The sequence below is a fragment of the Gymnoscopelus microlampas genome (genome assembly GCF_963454915.1).
Source record: "Gymnoscopelus microlampas genome assembly, chromosome: 7".
NCBI classification, from domain to species: Eukaryota; Metazoa; Chordata; class Actinopteri; order Myctophiformes; family Myctophidae; genus Gymnoscopelus; species Gymnoscopelus microlampas.
In genome coordinates, this window is record NC_139944.1 from 14,856,798 (window position 1) to 14,874,006 (window position 17,209).

A 17,209-nucleotide genomic window follows, 5' to 3' on the forward strand; every position below is an offset into this window, starting at 1 on the left:
TTGTTGCTCATCACTGGTGAACGTAATAAGATCTAATCAAAGTTTAATTGAAATGTATGCTGCATGTGTTTCAATATAGCAAGATAAGCATATAACGTATATTGACATTAAAATGGTTAAATGTGTAACTACAGACTATATAAACATAGTGTGAAGAACAGCTGGCAAGAAACGTTTCATGTATTGAAGTTTGATTGGAGGACTATCATCTCATAATATAATATACATTGACATTAGAGGTAGTGTAAGTGATATTTTTTTGGTTAAAACAACGTTTTTTTTGTGAAAAGTTAGACCTCCATATTTTGAGTGTTTGTTCAGGGGTCTACCCGTCTCTCCAACTCTTTAATAAATAGAACATTCATTTTATAGCTGGTTGCCAATTTCATCAGGAGAGAGTGAATGCATTTATTATTATTTTTGTGTAATAATTATCTTTGCTACCCTAACAATCAGCAGGTGATAAGGGAGGGTGAGGAGCACTACACAGGAACTGAACTGAATCTGCTGGAGGCTGACGGAAATAGATTTGGAGCAAGTCGGAGGTCTCTTGCGCTTGCGCACATAATGATGAGTCAGCTGGTTGATAATAAGCCTGTTTCACTACCTATAAGATTACACCAATATTCAATCAGCTTTTCACAACTGAGTCTATTCCAGCTCTGTATTGGAAGTAGAGTAAATGATCAATAGAGAATGGTCTTTGTGTTCTCACCCTTTGCCTGTGGGCATCTGTCTCCTGGTTTGTCCAGTTGTGGTTGCACTGGGGAGCTGGCAGGGCTGACCATCTCAATAGCTCCTCCACTGAGGTTTTTATACTGACTTGATGACACTGCAGGACAGAATTCAAGTTACTAACTCTGGCAGCCTCTCACGCGGGTGTCTTTGTCTGAGGCTATTTGCTTTGATGATGGGGTAGGGGAAGGAAGGGGTCCTCACTTGTAGATATGGAAACTATGGAAATCCCTATATTATCATTATTAGCATATTAGAATTAATGTTCATAAATGTTTTATCAATATCACCTTTAATCTGTTCAGAAGTTAGGTGATCTTTCACAATGTCTGGCTGTTTTTGTTCTCCGCCAGGCCGAAAGGCATGGCGAGAGAGTATGTTTTACCCCTTGTCCGTCCGTCCGTGTGTCCGTGTGTGTGTCCGTGTGTGTGTCCGTGTGTCCATCTGTCTGTGAACAGCTAATCTCCGGCACCGTTGGCCCGGTCACTGCGAAACTCTGCACACACACTCCCTGGATGCCAATTCAGAACCTCTGCCCCAATTTTTTTACATGGCCCTGTTATAGCGCCACCAGGAGGCCGATTTGTGCAAAACCCATTATTTTTACCGTACTCCTACAGATTTTATCCAAACATCACGCAAATCGGTACACAGTATCTCTATTCATTTGATCAACACGGATCTGTCTGATTTTCCATATTCCATCCTGATTGGCTAAGGTTGGCTTCCAAAGTTTGCAGGATTGGTCCATTTTGAACTAAATGCCTCAAATCATGAACGCAGCTTGCGATTTCCGTGAAATTTCACACGCACATTCCCACTAGGCAGAGGAAGAAATGCCACTTGAACATTTTCAAATCAGCCACATGGTGGCGCTATGAAAGGCCAATTTGCGTTTGTAACTGTAACTGCACCGATCTGCGTGAAACTTTGCAGGCATACTCCCTAGAGGCCAAGGAAAAACATCTGCCCTGCATTTTTCACATTAGCCTTTTATAGCGCCACCAGGAGGCCGACTTTTGTAAAACACATATTTTGAGATTAAGCTTTCATATTTTATCCATATTTCACGCAAATCGGTATACATGATCTCTATAGTCATGTGATCAAGATGGATCTGTTTGATTTTTCATATTCCATCCTGATTGGCTAACATTGACATCTAAAGTTTGCAGGAGTGGCCCGTTTTGAACAAAATGCTGCAAATCATGAACGCAGCGTCCGATTGCGGTGGAACTTTGCACGCACATTTGCACTACATTGAAGAACAAACGCCACCCTTTTAATATTGCCCTATTATAGCGCCACCAGGAGGCCGATTTTTTATATTACTCCTACACATTTTGTCCAAACATCATGCACATCAGTACACATTATCTCTATAGTCAAGTGATCAAGATGGTTCGGTCCGATTTTTTATATTATATCCTGATTGGCAAATTCTGAACACTTTGCTGGCCCACAATAACCTACCTGACCTGGCGGAGACCTGTGCTCCGAGGAGCACTTTTTCTAGTCTGAGATTGTGTTTCTCCTGGAACATCTCACCCTCCTCTTCACCAGCCACTAGCTTCCTCCTCTTATATGCACTCTCCTGATGCTCCTCAGACACTCTTGGTTCCTTTTATGAATTATGATCACAAGGTTACTTAGTTATGCATTTGATCTAAATTTCACATACATGGATGTGATTCAAAAGGATAGACTAGCTCTACCAAAAAACACAAACATCACCAGCATTTGATGGTGTGGCACGGCAGAGCCTTCCTCAGCATAGTCCGTAAATGTTTATGTTGAGGAAGGCTCTGCCAAAATGCAAAATAAAAATGACCTAAAATACATTTTGCTGGTGATCTTTGTGCTTATATGAACATATTCACACGGTAAGAGACTATTCATTGAGATTTGAGTCATGTTTGCATTTTCTTTTAGCTCTACTTCCAAACATTGTTTAGTATTGCCATATAGTACACTGGTTGTCAACCTTTTCTGGATCAGGTTCCCACTTGAAAATCTTGAAAGTGTTCGCGGCCCACCCATCTGACCACTTAGTGGTCATATGGGTGGGCCATGTACATTTTCAGAACATTTATTTATTTTAATGATCAATCAATCGATTATGTTCTGACTTGGATCAATGGCGCTAATGTCAGTTCCTATTTATCAGTATCGCAATGAACTCATCGTTGTTTTAAATTAAAGATTATTTCTTTTTTTACATGATTTGTTTTTATATTACTGTTATATTTTCATTAACATCTTTGTGTTTTGGCCTATTATTTGGGGGCCGATTTGTAATATCCTCACGGCCCACCAGTAGGCCCCGGCACACAGGTTGAGAATTGCTGGTATAGTATATAATACAATAAAATAAACTGTTTCACAGCAGACATTAATGTTCTAATAACAGACGTCTATGTGCAAACTTTGTTCTCACCTCCTCCATCTTTTCATCCCCAGATCCAGTCTGTGTGAAAGTGGAACAGTCTCTCTGCTGGAGAGCTTTCAGCACCGAGGACAAGGCTTCATTAACAGAGAGCTCAGGACGGACAGGGTAACTCTTCTTACACTTCTTACACACGTGGTCTCCTGTGGAGCTCCAGTATGTATTGATGCAATGCTTGCAGTAACTGTGTCCACAGGGAATGGAGACAGGGTCCTTCATTATGGAAGAACACTTACAGCACTGGACTGCATGCCGCACATAGGAGATGAACTCACTGGAGCTGAGGGGGTGTTATAGACAGGGTGAGAGTGAATAATTGATGGAGAGAGAGAGGGGCAATGTTGGGTACTAGAAACCTTCCATCTCCATATTTCAATGTCCATATTTCAATGTTTTTTTTTCAAATAGCGTATCTACAAGCTCACAATGTCGTGACACGTCGCAAGCTTGTAGATTGGCTTTAAATTTTAAGTGAAAGTAAACCAAATAATATCTAGGCTTACATTGGATCCATTTACATTTAGTTTTTTTTCCCCCCAATGTCCTGAAAAGTAAATGATCTGGACATTTCCACCCTACGGCAACAATATTCTAAAGTTAAACTATTCAGTAATAAAGACCATGCTTCCTCACCTCAGATCAGGAGACGAAGTCTGTGTTTTGAAGTTGCTGGGTGGACTCATTGAATTATCACTCTTCATGGACAGACAGCTGGGAGAGGGACTGTCTGTGCTCTCCTTCATGCTGAAAATCATACAGTAAAGCTGCATGTTAACATGTCTGATCTTAACAGCTGAAGTCAAAGTCAGTTCTACTTTGGCTTGCTTTAAAGGAATTGTCTGGCAAGACAGTCTCATGGATTACGTTGTCATAATATAAAAAATACATGCAATATATATAAATATTATATATATTATCTGATACAGAAACAGTCATTAATCCTCGACAAATGAATGAATGAATTATGAATTAACATGTATTAATTTTAAATAATTCACCCTGTGTTTGCACTCCTTCTGCTGGAGCCCTTCAGTTTATCATATATTATCTTCACTTCTTCATACTGCTCAGTGACATCTGAAACATCATTGTTTGAAATGTATTTCACTAGTGACTGCAATATCCAAATGGACTTGTTTTGTCACATGTCAATATACATGACTGGTTGACGACTGGTTGTGAAATCTTGGCGTTACCTGGGACAGAGTTGTCATTTGTCTTGAGTGACTGGTCAATGGATGTCCGCATATCTTCTTGTAATGTTTCCAACAATTTATCCTAGAATAAAGATGAACTGCTCAGTGCCAGAATGAGATGTGTGACAAATTTGAATTTAGCTCAGTGGAATTTCATATACATTTACAATACATACATTATGTTCCATAAGTCGCGATGTGATTGACACGCTGTGGAATTGTATATCTCTACTTTACGACAAGCTACAACGTCAGTATCAACAGGTGTTGTTTTGCCACTCTTGTATTTCTGACACACTACTACTTGTATTGGACGGTCGGACATAACGCTAGTCAACATGCCAGTGGGACAAATTGACACAGTTTTACCATGTCCCACTGTGTGTGTGTGTGTGCGTGAGAGAGAGAGAGAGAGAAAGGGAGAAATGGAAAAAGGGAGAGAGAGAGTATTTTGATTGCTATTTGTGATCAACAACGAGACCCAGAGTTTGAAGCTCACTGTTCATTAATACTTGAACATATAGCATAAGAAATGTCTGAGTAGCTAATGGAATTTGGTCTGTGTACGAGATATATAAGAGTGTTAGACAAACCTTCAGACGCTCCACTAGACGCAGCATGCAATCCTTAGCATTTTCAAACATGGTGGATTTTGATGTGTTAAGATGCGTAAGCATGTCTTGTTTCATCTTTTTCACCATGCCGTCTCCTCTGTGCTTTGCTGCTTCTATAGTATAGCAAACAGAAATGAAACAAAATTCATTTTGATCACATCGGTATTACAGTATACTGACGAGGTGAAGGACTCACAAGGATGATTTCTTAGACAGAGACAGACAAACTTTTCTTAAATCTTTTTACACGCTCAAGCCAAAAGTGCTCTGGTGCAAAGTGATAGGACAAACGTTTCACATGTAAGATCATCGTCAGTGCCATAGGAATATTACAGTATATGCTTCAATCAAAAGGTCATACACATGTAGGAGGCATGCATAGAGGCACATTTTTATTGGAGCATTGTTACTCACCGTCATAACATGGCCGCATGGATTCCTGGATTGAGTTTGTTAGACTGGAGTAGATATTTTTCTTTTCTTCACGGATGACATTGGCAAGTTTTTTCTTTAATTTCTCCTCCTGTTAAAGATAACTTCAAATTTAATGAGCAATGTATAAGCATTATTCTGCATACAGAACAATTATTGTCATAGAAAAAAAAGAAAAAACTTCTTTGTGTCTTTCTTTACTTCAGAGAAAAAGTCCTTCAAAATGAGCTGTAACTAGAAAAAGTGCTCCTCGGAGCACAGGTCTCCGCCAGGTCAGGTACGTTATTGTGGCCTCCTGGTGGCGCTATAATAGGCCAATGTGAAAAGGGTGCCATTTCTTCTTAGGCCTTTCACGGCAATCGGACACTGCATTCATGATTTGAGGCATTTTGTGCCAAAAATGTGTTTTGCTAAATTAGACCTGCTGGTGGCGCTATAACTGGCCAATGTGAAAAGGGTGGCATTTCTTCCTCAGCCTAGTGGGAATGCGCGTGTAAAATTTCACGGAAATCGCAAGCTGCGTTCATGATTTGAGGCATTTTGTTCAAAACGGACCAATCCTGCAAACTTTGGAAGCCAACCTTAGCCAACCAGGATGGAATATGGAAAATCGGACAGATCCGTGTTGACCACATGACTATAGAGATACTGTGTACCGATTTGCATGATGTTTGGATAAAATCTGTAGGAGTAATATCAAAAAATGTGTTTTGCACAAATCGGCCTCCTGGTGGCGCTATAACAGTACCATGTAAAATAAATTGTGGCAGAGGTTCTGAATTGGCATCCAGGGAGTGTGTGTGCACTGTGCACAGTTTCGCAGCAACCAGGCCAGCGGTGCCGGAGATTAGCTGCTCACAGACACACGGACACACAGACACACAGACACACGACGGACGGACGGACAGCATGTAAAACATACTCTCTCGCCCTGCCTTTTGGCTGGCGGAAACAATTATACCTCTGTCTTTAGAAATGTCATTTGCAATGCAACCCCTTTGTGCTCGTCACTGAGGCTGTCTGTGTCAAGTGTGAATTTATCGATGGCCTCTTTGATGGGTCCAGGTCTTCCTTCATTCCTGAAATATATGATCTGCACTGAGTTAAAGAAGCCCTTTTACACATGCCCTCCCTCTCCCCAATAATGCTGGAAGAAATTATTTTATTTTTTACTCACGGGAAGGTCTTGCTGAACTCTTGATCAATGGTTTCTCTCAAGTGTTTAGATAATCTCTCATTGAGATTCACTTGAGTTTTTTTGTAAATGCCATTTTTCTGAACTAAAGACTTAAAAATTGCATGATGTAATTCCTGAAATAATTCAAAAGATTGCATTTACAAGGCAGTCATATTTTGGTACAGATATTATTCACATAATATGGCTCTTTTCAACTACAACAACCAAGTGAACCATGACGTGCTGTATGACGTATTTCACAGGTTCTAGATTCGCTTCAATACATTACGGCTGGGTTTCACATAAGATTCTTAGAACCTAATTTGGCCCCGCTCTTTTTTATTAGTTCTATATATTTAAAGGTAGGGTAAGTTAAAGGTAGGTGATTTTCTTTGGTTAAAATAAGTGTTAAATAGCTCTATATTCTGATAGTACTCATTGCTATAGAGTGTTTGTTCAGTAAAAGGAGTCTCCTTGTCTCTCCAGCTCTTTATAAAACAGAAAATGCATTTTCGTTTTAGTTTCAGTTTCATTTAAAATTGTATCCAATCAGGATAGAGAACTCAATCAGGATATAGATTAAACAAGTGAAATTGGAAGTGATGACACTAAGAAATGAGCAGGCAAAATTGGAACTGGAACACTATAAAAATGAAGCTTAAAAATTCGTACTTTCTCCTGATTGGCTGAGATTTTGACACCTACCGGAAAATGTATTTTCTGTTTATTAAAGAGCTGGAGAGACGGGGAGACTCCTGTTACTGAACAAACACTCTATAGCAATGATTACTATCAGAATATAGTGCTTTAACCTTTTAACAAAATACTTTTTGTTTTAACCCAAAAATATCACTCACCCTACCTTTAAATTATTTTGTTAAAATAAGTGTTAATTTAGCTCTATATTCTAGTATTACTCATTGATATAGAGTGTTTGTTCAGTAACAGGGGTGTCCCTGTTACTCCAGCTCTTTAGTAAACAGAAAATACATTTTCAGGGCAGCATTTTTTTACCAATCAGGAGAGAGAACTCACACAGGATAACAGGATAAAACAAGTGAAATGACACAAAGAAATGAGCAGATGAAATTGGAACTGGATAACTATCAAATTGAAGTTGATAAATGGGTAGTCTCTCCTGATTGGCTGAAATGTATTTTTTGTACAGAATGTATTTTCTGTGTATTAAAGAGCTGGAGAGACAGCGAGACCCCTGTTACTGAACAAACACTCAAAGTTTCAGGTTATGGAAGGATGTGGGTTGAAAAGAGCACTCACTGTGACACCCTCCAAGATGCTCTCACAGGATTCTAGTGACAGTCGAACCCCTTCATCAAGGTATCTTTTAAAAGCCTCTTTACACTTGATCATCATTAATGGATCGACTTCATCAATCCAACCCTGAAGTCTTTTTTTCAGGTCTTTGCACACGTCTGCTTTGAGGGAACCCTAAAATAAAAATGGCACACTCAGAACAATAACCAAGATGTGTAGTACAGTATCTCATCCTCTCTCTAGAGTGTGTGTGTGTGTGTGTGTGTGTGTGTGTGTGTGTGTGTGTGTGTGTGTGTGTGTGTGTGTGTGTGTGTGTGTGTGTGTGTGTGTGTGTGTGTGTGTGTGTGTGTGTGTGCGTGTGTATGAGTGCGTGCTTGTATTACTTGAGGGAGGGCCAAATGTCCCCACGAGTATGGTGGCATTTAAGAAAGAGACAGTGTGAGGACCATTTTCCCGGCCCTCACAAGAAATGGTTTTATGCTCAAAACATATTTGGGGAGTTAGGGTTAGGATTGGGATTGGACATGTGGTTAGAATTATTTACACGTACCGTTTCTGGTTTTTTCGCTGCTTTCATCAGAGAAAGCATTCCATAGGCTCCAGAGACATAATAGTTGGTCTTTGATTGATGGTTATTGAGATCTTTCACAAATTGCTGAAGTAGGGGTATTTCTGGAAAATGATTTGTAAAATATTTTGTATTTTGCAGTCAAATCTACTGTACAGAATGTATGTTTAGCTTAAATTGAGTAATTGAATTAATTTCACTCCATACTACACATATTTGTAAAGTGTAAAGTCCTGTCCTACCAGTGTCATCTTCTTGCAGATACTTTAACTCGTTTAAGTCTTTAGAGGTGACTGTGAACACTTGGAAAAAGTCACTGTCACCACTGAAATGTTTCTGAAAAGGAATTAAATTATAATACAAAATGTAATTTCCCATCGTGTGAACTTAACACTGTGTGTGTGTGTGTGTGTGTGTGTGTGTGTGTGTGTGTGTGTGTGTACTGCGCATACACCCCCCCACACACACACACACACACACACACACACACACACACACACACACACACACACACACACACACACACACACACACACACACACACACACACACCATTTTCACTTTCAAATAATGTTGAAGCACCAGTAAACATATTTAAAACGATGCATGTGTACTGTCAGAAGCAGATATGAGTCTGTGTGGCACCTGGTCCCCAAAATACCAAACACATGCAGGGAAAAACATGCCAATTTCTTTCTAGAAATTGTCATTTCACCCATTCGCTCAATGTTTCTCAACAAAACGCCTGCCGAAAAAGGCTTTAAAACATACAGTACCTCGATGACCCCCTTTTCTTTGCTGAATTTCTTTTGCACTTGTTCCTTGACTCTTTCGTTCTTTTGTAAAACATATTTACGTGTCTCCTCCTCTTTTGACCTGGAAGAAAATGTACAATCCCACTGTATTATGTTATAATTCATTTTCATCTAGAAACTTTAGCACTGAAAACACATTAAAAACATCTCCACCCTGAAAAACTTTCCAGAATCATCAACTTCTCTCTCCAGCCATGGTATCAAAACTTCCCTCACTATCATGAGGGAAATCTGCTGCAGCATCATAAGAAACTGTATCAATGAATCAGCTATCTGTGCTATCAATTAAATATTATGTCATGTCCTGTCATAATATCTTAAAGTGTATCTTACTTCTTGTATTTGTCATCAATATCATCAGATTTGGTGCAGATGAAACAGATGCTTTGACACTCTCCACCATTTCCAATGAGACTGATGGTCTGTTTTAAGATTTCCCATGGTTCCTTCACTGAATCTATTCGACTTGTGTCACTACTCACAATCCACACAGCAGAACAATCTCCTACAAACTAGAAGAAAAGTATTGAATGCTTTTAGAAAGATATACAGATATATGTTAATTGAATACATTATCATCATAATAAGACGTTACAACTTATTGGATACTGTAGAAAAGCACAAGTACATTTTAACTTATAAGGTCTCAAAAGTTGTTGTTTTTAAGCTACTGTAAATAACTTACCTTTTTCCACATTTCATCTCTGCTCTTGTTACAGTCTCCAGTTCCAGGAAGATCTATAAGTGCAACATGCTGAAGAAGTTCGCTGGCATTTGGTATTTTAATGGTAACACACTTCACTAGTGGCCAATACCGTGTTCCTGTGTTCGATGTGTCTCGTCTTGTATACTTTGCAATTTTGCCAGAGAGCTCTGAGGACTGGAACATACATTCAGGTGAATTAACTCTTATTTTGTATTGTCTTAACTTTTAGCAATGAACAAATGCAGAGTAGGCTATCTACCTACAACATAACACTAATTCATAGCTAATTTTCAACAGTGGTATTGAGATTAGACATTAAGGGCCAGTAGGTAGATGTTATAATCAGATATGCAATGATATATTTGCCCGCTGTGGTACCTCCCTCCTGCACATGACCTTTACCCTAACTGCCACTTGTGTGCACATGACTGATGAGCTACAGATGAGCCGTGTTTACACTAGAGCTATGCTAACCACAGGCCTTTTGTACTTTCCATTGAGCCTAAAAATGACAGAGACGGAAGCGAGAACTGAAACTAAACACAGCCTTGCTTACTTACTGTTTTACATAACAGTATCTTCGGTTGGGACTTGCGAAATTCTGGAATCTCTCTAAAATTCTTGTCCGTGTAGTCTTCAACTGTAAAGTTCTGTAAAGCATCTTTTCCATACAGTGCTGAGATCTTTTCCTTAATTTCCTTATCACCTTCCTTATATTTCTCGGAATTACGATTCTTCCAAAAATCCCACAACTCATCGTCCCATTCCTAAACAATTTGATAAAATCTCATTAATAGTACATGATAACATCACTTTTGCATCATTTTGCACACAATAGGTCATGTTCCACTTAGCTTTAGGTACAGCAAGAACATGTTCATTTTACCTTTGCTGGGATGAACTCGATCTCTGCTATGTATTTGGAGTCTATCATATTTGCCTTCACTTGAATCATGACTGAGGTACAAGCGCTGATATCTCCAGAAGGCAAGAGATCTTTCTCCCCAATAATGGCATTTATCAAGGAGCTTTTCCCATCTCCTGTTCTACCAAAGACACCCACCAGCTCCATTTTGTTCTTCTCTAAATCACAAATCTTTCCCCTGTTGTGATAAAACAACAACAACAACAACAGCAACTTTAAAACATGGTTACGTGTGTGTGTGGATATAATAGCAATAGATATTAAAGCTGCCTTGTGGGTGGACAGCGGACAGTGGACGGTGGGCACCACAAACGTAACATGCCCATATGGAGACTATTTTAGTGCGCAGGCAGTTATATAAACCTGGTATAACGGGTACAATGATGATGTCACACTCTGACTGTGATATCACAAGCTTAGCTCACAGAGGTTACCATGTATGGAGATTATTCTGGCATGGGGAGTTTGGCGTGCATTATCGTCGAGAACCGAAGGGAGTATAGGACTGTGAAGTTGAAGGCAGTGTGAATCACGTCCCACAGCCTTTCCTCCGTCATTAATTTGACGTTGTGAGCTTGTACAGTAGTTCTGCTATTTTAAAATATTCGAAGCATAAAATAGGGTTAACGAATTGAACCCCAGCACTCTTATTATTGGGGGAACATTTGCCAAAAATAGCAGATCTACAAGCGCACAATTGTGCCGTGTTGTGATTGATTGATAGATTTTTTTTATTAGGCAAAAAAATGTAAAACAGCACAATTACATTTAAAATACATTGACTAAAAGGTCTGTCCAAAAAAGTCCTTGCAGTCTTGTTTCCATTGAGGTCCTTGGTATTCAATTCATAGTCATATATAGTAAATGCTATTTATATATGTTTACATATTTATATGGTATATAATGATACTGTGTATGCAGACTTGCAGAGACAGATATAGAGAAGAATATAATCCACGTACATTCATACAATTTTAACATACTGTAGGCTACAAGTAGAACAGAACAACATGGGTAATATATGTAATAATAATTGTTAGCATAAGAATAAAGTTGGACACTGGACTGTTGTTTAACAAAAAGTCATTTTAGTTAGAGTAGGCTACTCACTTTAGAAATGTGTTGAGCTCTGTCTCCTGACTGATTTTATCATGAACACTTTTCATGATATCCTTCACCTTAGAAAATTCACGTTCTGTAAGAGTAGAAAAATAACTAAATTCAACCTGAATCAGCAGTACATGGATAGCTACAGAACCATTTTATACAGTATAGTATAGACAGATATGTTACTGAACTTGAAAGACTGATTGCATTATATTGTCTAATGTGCTTGAAATTACTTGTCTACTTGAAATGACTTTCAGCCATTATAACATTTTATTATTGGATGTTGAGGAAAAGCTCTTAAACTTGTAAGAGAGCATCTGTGCAGGTATACCGTTAATGGTTGTATTGCCGTGGTGTTGTTTTTGTTGCATTGCATTCTGCTCTCCTGAAAACGGATGAATTTAAACAATAAGAAATAAATAAATAAAATAAACATCAGACATGGCAATTAATAACATACACAATGATCATTTTAATCTGTAGCAGGAAATCCTTCAATCAATACTGCATTTTTATATTAGGCTATATTAAAATGTTAATGGTGGTCTTTACCTTGCATCGGTTCCATATCAATATTACTGGTAGAGGCCCCAATCTGAAGGTAAATAAAAACACACGTTAACTGAGCATTTCATGAATGCATGGTTCAAGGCCAAAATGTACAGAGATCTGGTATAGCGCCACCATGAGACCGATTTGAAATGTTCGGGGTGGAGTCTTCCAAAAGTTTGACACGTATAGTGAGATTAACTGTTTAGAGACCAAAGGCCCAGCTTCCTGCTTTGAAATTGACTCGAATAAGGAAGAGAGTGCAAGTGACAGTTCATATGAATGGCCTATAGTTTTGCTGTTTTACCCCTGCTGGTGTCAGAAAGAATTTATCTCAATGCAAGCGGATGGATTTTTGACGAACTTTAGACTTTATTTTCTTACCTTAATAAACATTGTCATAAATACTATATGCTTCCAGTCGCTAGTTTAAAGTCTCCTTTCAATCATCATGATATGCGTTTTGGTAAATTATGGTCCCATTTATTTTAAAATTGATGATAAATAGGCTATGCTCTAGGAGGGGCGGGATGATTTGATTGACAAGCTACACAACAAATAGCATTCATTCCCCGCCCCCGCTCTTGATTGACAAGCTACCCAACCAATACTGGTCTGGTTGCATTCTGCAGGATGACGCGATATGACGCGATATTGAAAGATTTATAATTCCTGAACAATCAGCTTCATTTACGGTTTGTAGAAACTAATGGCGTCGCTTTGTCCATTCTTTTTTACAGTCTATGGCACACACACACACACACACACACACACACACACACACACACACACACACACACACACACACACACACACACACACTCACACACACACAATATTTCGGGTGAAAAATACGGACCAGCATGCCAGCTGCTTTATGATTATTTTAATGGTGGAGAGACCTCCTGCTTCCATGTGTACCTGTGATTCATTAACAAATGTATCACTGGTCACCTGACCTTTGTAATGGTTTATGGCATTCCACTCCACTCTCGCTCAAACTCACTCCCATCCCTACCTTCCAATGCTGCAATGCTTTGTTTTGTAGTTCTATTGTTAAATGCAGTTGGTGCAATGTATGTTCAGGAGGAAGACTACGCCTTCAAACAATGAAATTGTCACTAACCTTGCCCCTCACACTACTCCCATGATCTATTTCCATTCCTAGTTCACTCCAGGGGCGCCGATATTTATAAGCTCTAGCGGGTGCCCAACAAGGCGTGCATGTGTGCTTCGCGCGTGCGCGAAAAAAAATTGCGGGTTTTGGTCGGTTAATTGACTTTTTTGGGGGGGTTTTGTAACTTTATTTCGTTTAATTCGGTTGTTCAGTGGCGATCTGAACCAGGCGATCTGATTTTGAAAAATAATGTATTTATTTTTATTTTTTGACCAGCACCAGTGGGTGCTTTAGCCCCCGGGCACCCACGTTATCGGCGCCCTTGGTTCACTCCCTAGTTCACAAGCTTGATCGATCACCATGGTAACCGAGTCAACTCCTCCCTCGACTTATCTGCCCTGGTAACAGATCATAGCTCCAACTTTGCCACTCACAGTGGCACCGATGCCATGGTAACTAATCGCTCTCCACCCTGAACTCCAACCCTTCTACCATATGCGTGGAGTATTTAAACCTGCCAGGTCCGCACGTCACTTGTGCATTGTTCTTCGTACCCCTCCCTCCCTTCCCTTTCTTCAGTGCTCTCTGATCTGTCCTAGTTTTACAGGTTCACCCTTCATCCCTCCCCCCAGGGCTTCGCCCTTCATCCCTCCCCCAGGGCCGCGCCCTCACAGGGCCCCGTCCTTCATCCCTCCTCAGGGCTACGCCCTTCGTCCCACGCACTCATTTGCGCCCCCCTTTATCTAGGCTTCGCCACCCTCCTCACTTAATAATTTGTGCCCCTCGTCATCACTCCCTCATCCTCACCACTTTCATCATCACCTCCCTGTCTACACGTCATCGCCCCCTTCATCTTCACTCCCACATCCTCACCCCTAGCTCCCTTCCTCCCTACCCTCCTTCCCTCCCCTCCCCTCCTTCACTGCATCATCTAATCCATGCATAACCAATCCCTTTTCCTTACCGGTCCATCTCTTTCTTTTCTAAATAAAAAACGTTAAACGATGTTTGGTTGGAAGGCGTGGTCTGTACTAGTGAATTGTGGTTAAATTTACTCAAGTATATCATAGCCTATATTTTTGTATACAAAATGGTCAGGAATATGAAAATTGGAAAATAGATTTCTGTCAACTTAAGGTGCGTTCACACAGGAGGCGAAGATATGTTTACGTTGCTTCGTCATTCACGTGATTTTGGTTGCGTGTTCAATGCGTGTTTGCCTATTCGTGCATGCTGTCAATCACTGTACACATACTATGGAAACAGTACATACTTTTTATAAAGATTTAAACTACCAATTTTCTGTGTAAATTTAACTTAAAGCCTACTTTGTTGTCCGTCAAATAGAAAAAAATAGCAAATCTACCATTTTCTGTCTATTTTTGCAAATGTTTATCTATTATGACAGGTCCCAAATAGGCACACTAGGGTTTATGTGGCTAAAAAACAGGCCTTGCTGAAAAGCAAGGCCACGTTGTGAGCTTGTAGATATGCTATTTTTGCAGAATGTTCACCAGTTTCATTGAATGTCCACCTACTATATGATGCTAGTGTTCATGTGGTTAAAAAACAGGCATTGCAGAAAAGGTCTGATTGTGTATTGCTGTCTGTCATCACCTGTCGTTATTGTGTGGTATTATATGTGTTGTTGTCTAATACGTAGAGTGCCTTGGAAAGGAATTTCCCCTTGGGAACAATAAAGTCTAAACACTTTGTTAAATGGGTAACATCAGTTGAAGTTGCAGTTACACATTAATTGCTAATGATATTATCTGCAAGATTTTACATAGGGGAATGGGGGTGGGGTGTGCATGTGTGGCATGAGCTACAGGTGCCAAACCAAAACCTGTCTGGCAGAAATCCTGTGCCACAACTGGTAGTAGAAGTTGTGGCACAGGATAATGTTCAGAGTGTAAACAATTGATGTGGCAAGGAAATACAGTCTAAACTTTAGACTGTATTTCTTTGCACCATCAACTGTTCCACATTTGCCACTAAACTCAGGAGAAATAACACATATGCAGATGCAACTAGGCCTAAGAGATTGGTGGTAGTGTAACCCTTTAGTTATTACAGGCAGGGTATAGGACTAGTTACTAGGTTCGGAAGAGCAGTAGGCTATCACGGAAGAATAATTTAGACCACAGACCATGAGTAAAGTTTTATAGTAGCCCGACGGCTTGTATTAACAACAAATAAAATATAGAATGGCAGACGCACAAAACAACAACATTCACATAAAACAAACAAAAAACCAACTGTGCTTAGACAGTTAAATGTCATATACTGTATAAGTAACTCCTTTTAAACACCCCTGTGAAACACAGGTTAAACCAGGTAAATACTTTTCTATTTTATTCTATTTATCTTAAATCTATTTTATTCACTATTTTAGTTTCCTTTTTCAGGTTTTAGTTCTAACTAAGGTAAGTAATAAAGTAAATTATTCCTCTTTTAGGTTCACGGTAAGTATTAGTTTTTAACCAATTGTATTATCCTTTTTATCAAATAAAACACCTTGATCAAATCACCTTAATACATTCACAGTATACTCAATATTACTTAATCACTCAATCAACAATCTTAAATCAAATCACTTGATCAATAATCACGTTACAATTTCCATGAACTAAATAATAACCATAAATGTCCATTTACAGGAGTCCCACTGTGTGTGGCAGTAAGTTGTATATGAGATGAATGAATGTGTGGCTCAAGGATTCACAGAGTGTGAGTGAATGACAGTGTGACTGTAAAGTTCACTGAATGTCCATCCAGGTATGGGTAGGTGTGTGCAGTGCAAGTGGCTAGCACTGTGAGTCTCACTGTGTTGCTGCAGTGATGTGAGATGAGTAGTGCTGAGTCCTACCACACTACCAAGTGCTCAATTTCTGTTTAAGGGTTCTGCTTTGAGATCTTGATCCGTTGTATCTTGGGTAGCTCGCCATCAAACTTCTTCCATGGAAGTGATATGCCAATATCACTCGAATCAAACTCCAATAAAACAAAAGACCTGACCTGTTTATACAACAGGGTCATACATTCACAAATTAGGATCACATCCTTAAATGTTTAGAAATAAAAACAAATAAAACATCACTACATCACTTACTACTAACAGTGCATGTACAATTAGCTGGATGCTCAATTAAATCAAAACTGTTATCATGAAAATTAGACAGAAACTGCTGCTGCAGTCACAAACACTACAGGCCTACAGTTCAACTCACCAAGTCAGTGTTCACTGAATTCACAGAAATTCAGGATCAAATGTTTCACCAGGATCAAAAGCACTCTTTTCTCAAAAAGAGATGGGATCAACCAAAAAATATCTTCACAGTAAATAATATCTTCACATTCATCACACTTCACACTCTATTTCTCTGTCTTTCTAGCTGTTTGTTTAACAGGCTTCTCTCTCATGTTCTTTCCAGAACATTCTGTGCTCTGCAGCATGTGATTAGCTGAATCACATCACCTGGGCTGGTGCTGCAGCATGTGATTAGCTGAATCACATCACCTGGGCTGGTGTTGACTTCAACGA

General features: G+C 39.4%; 1 protein-coding gene across 6 annotated transcripts in view; it reads right to left on the reverse strand.

Annotated features, from left to right (window-relative positions):
* LOC311049237 (nuclear GTPase SLIP-GC-like) overlaps positions 1-17,209 on the reverse strand; it is a 28,852-nt gene that overhangs the window by 1,067 nt on the left and 10,576 nt on the right. For 2 of the 6 annotated variants that reach the window (XM_084062737.1, XM_084062739.1), the window contains exons 3-23: positions 12,552-12,594; positions 12,331-12,384; positions 12,000-12,084; positions 10,851-11,067; positions 10,525-10,731; positions 9,944-10,138; positions 9,592-9,770; positions 9,220-9,319; positions 8,686-8,779; positions 8,426-8,547; positions 7,879-8,049; positions 6,601-6,734; positions 6,385-6,502; positions 5,406-5,514; positions 4,971-5,104; positions 4,378-4,459; positions 4,180-4,258; positions 3,815-3,925; positions 3,173-3,461; positions 2,209-2,356; positions 716-832 (exon numbers count right to left, since the gene is read on the reverse strand). In XM_084062737.1, coding sequence (XP_083918863.1) covers positions 716-832; positions 2,209-2,356; positions 3,173-3,461; positions 3,815-3,925; positions 4,180-4,258; positions 4,378-4,459; positions 4,971-5,104; positions 5,406-5,514; positions 6,385-6,502; positions 6,601-6,734; positions 7,879-8,049; positions 8,426-8,547; positions 8,686-8,779; positions 9,220-9,319; positions 9,592-9,770; positions 9,944-10,138; positions 10,525-10,731; positions 10,851-11,067; positions 12,000-12,084; positions 12,331-12,384; positions 12,552-12,594 — 2,788 coding nt within the window. The remainder of the gene's footprint in view (positions 1-715; positions 833-2,208; positions 2,357-3,172; positions 3,462-3,814; positions 3,926-4,179; positions 4,259-4,377; positions 4,460-4,970; positions 5,105-5,405; positions 5,515-6,384; positions 6,503-6,600; positions 6,735-7,878; positions 8,050-8,425; positions 8,548-8,685; positions 8,780-9,219; positions 9,320-9,591; positions 9,771-9,943; positions 10,139-10,524; positions 10,732-10,850; positions 11,068-11,999; positions 12,085-12,330; positions 12,385-12,551; positions 12,595-17,209) is intronic. The other 4 variants (XM_084062741.1, XM_084062740.1, XM_084062738.1 and 1 more) reach the window with 3 other exon arrangements.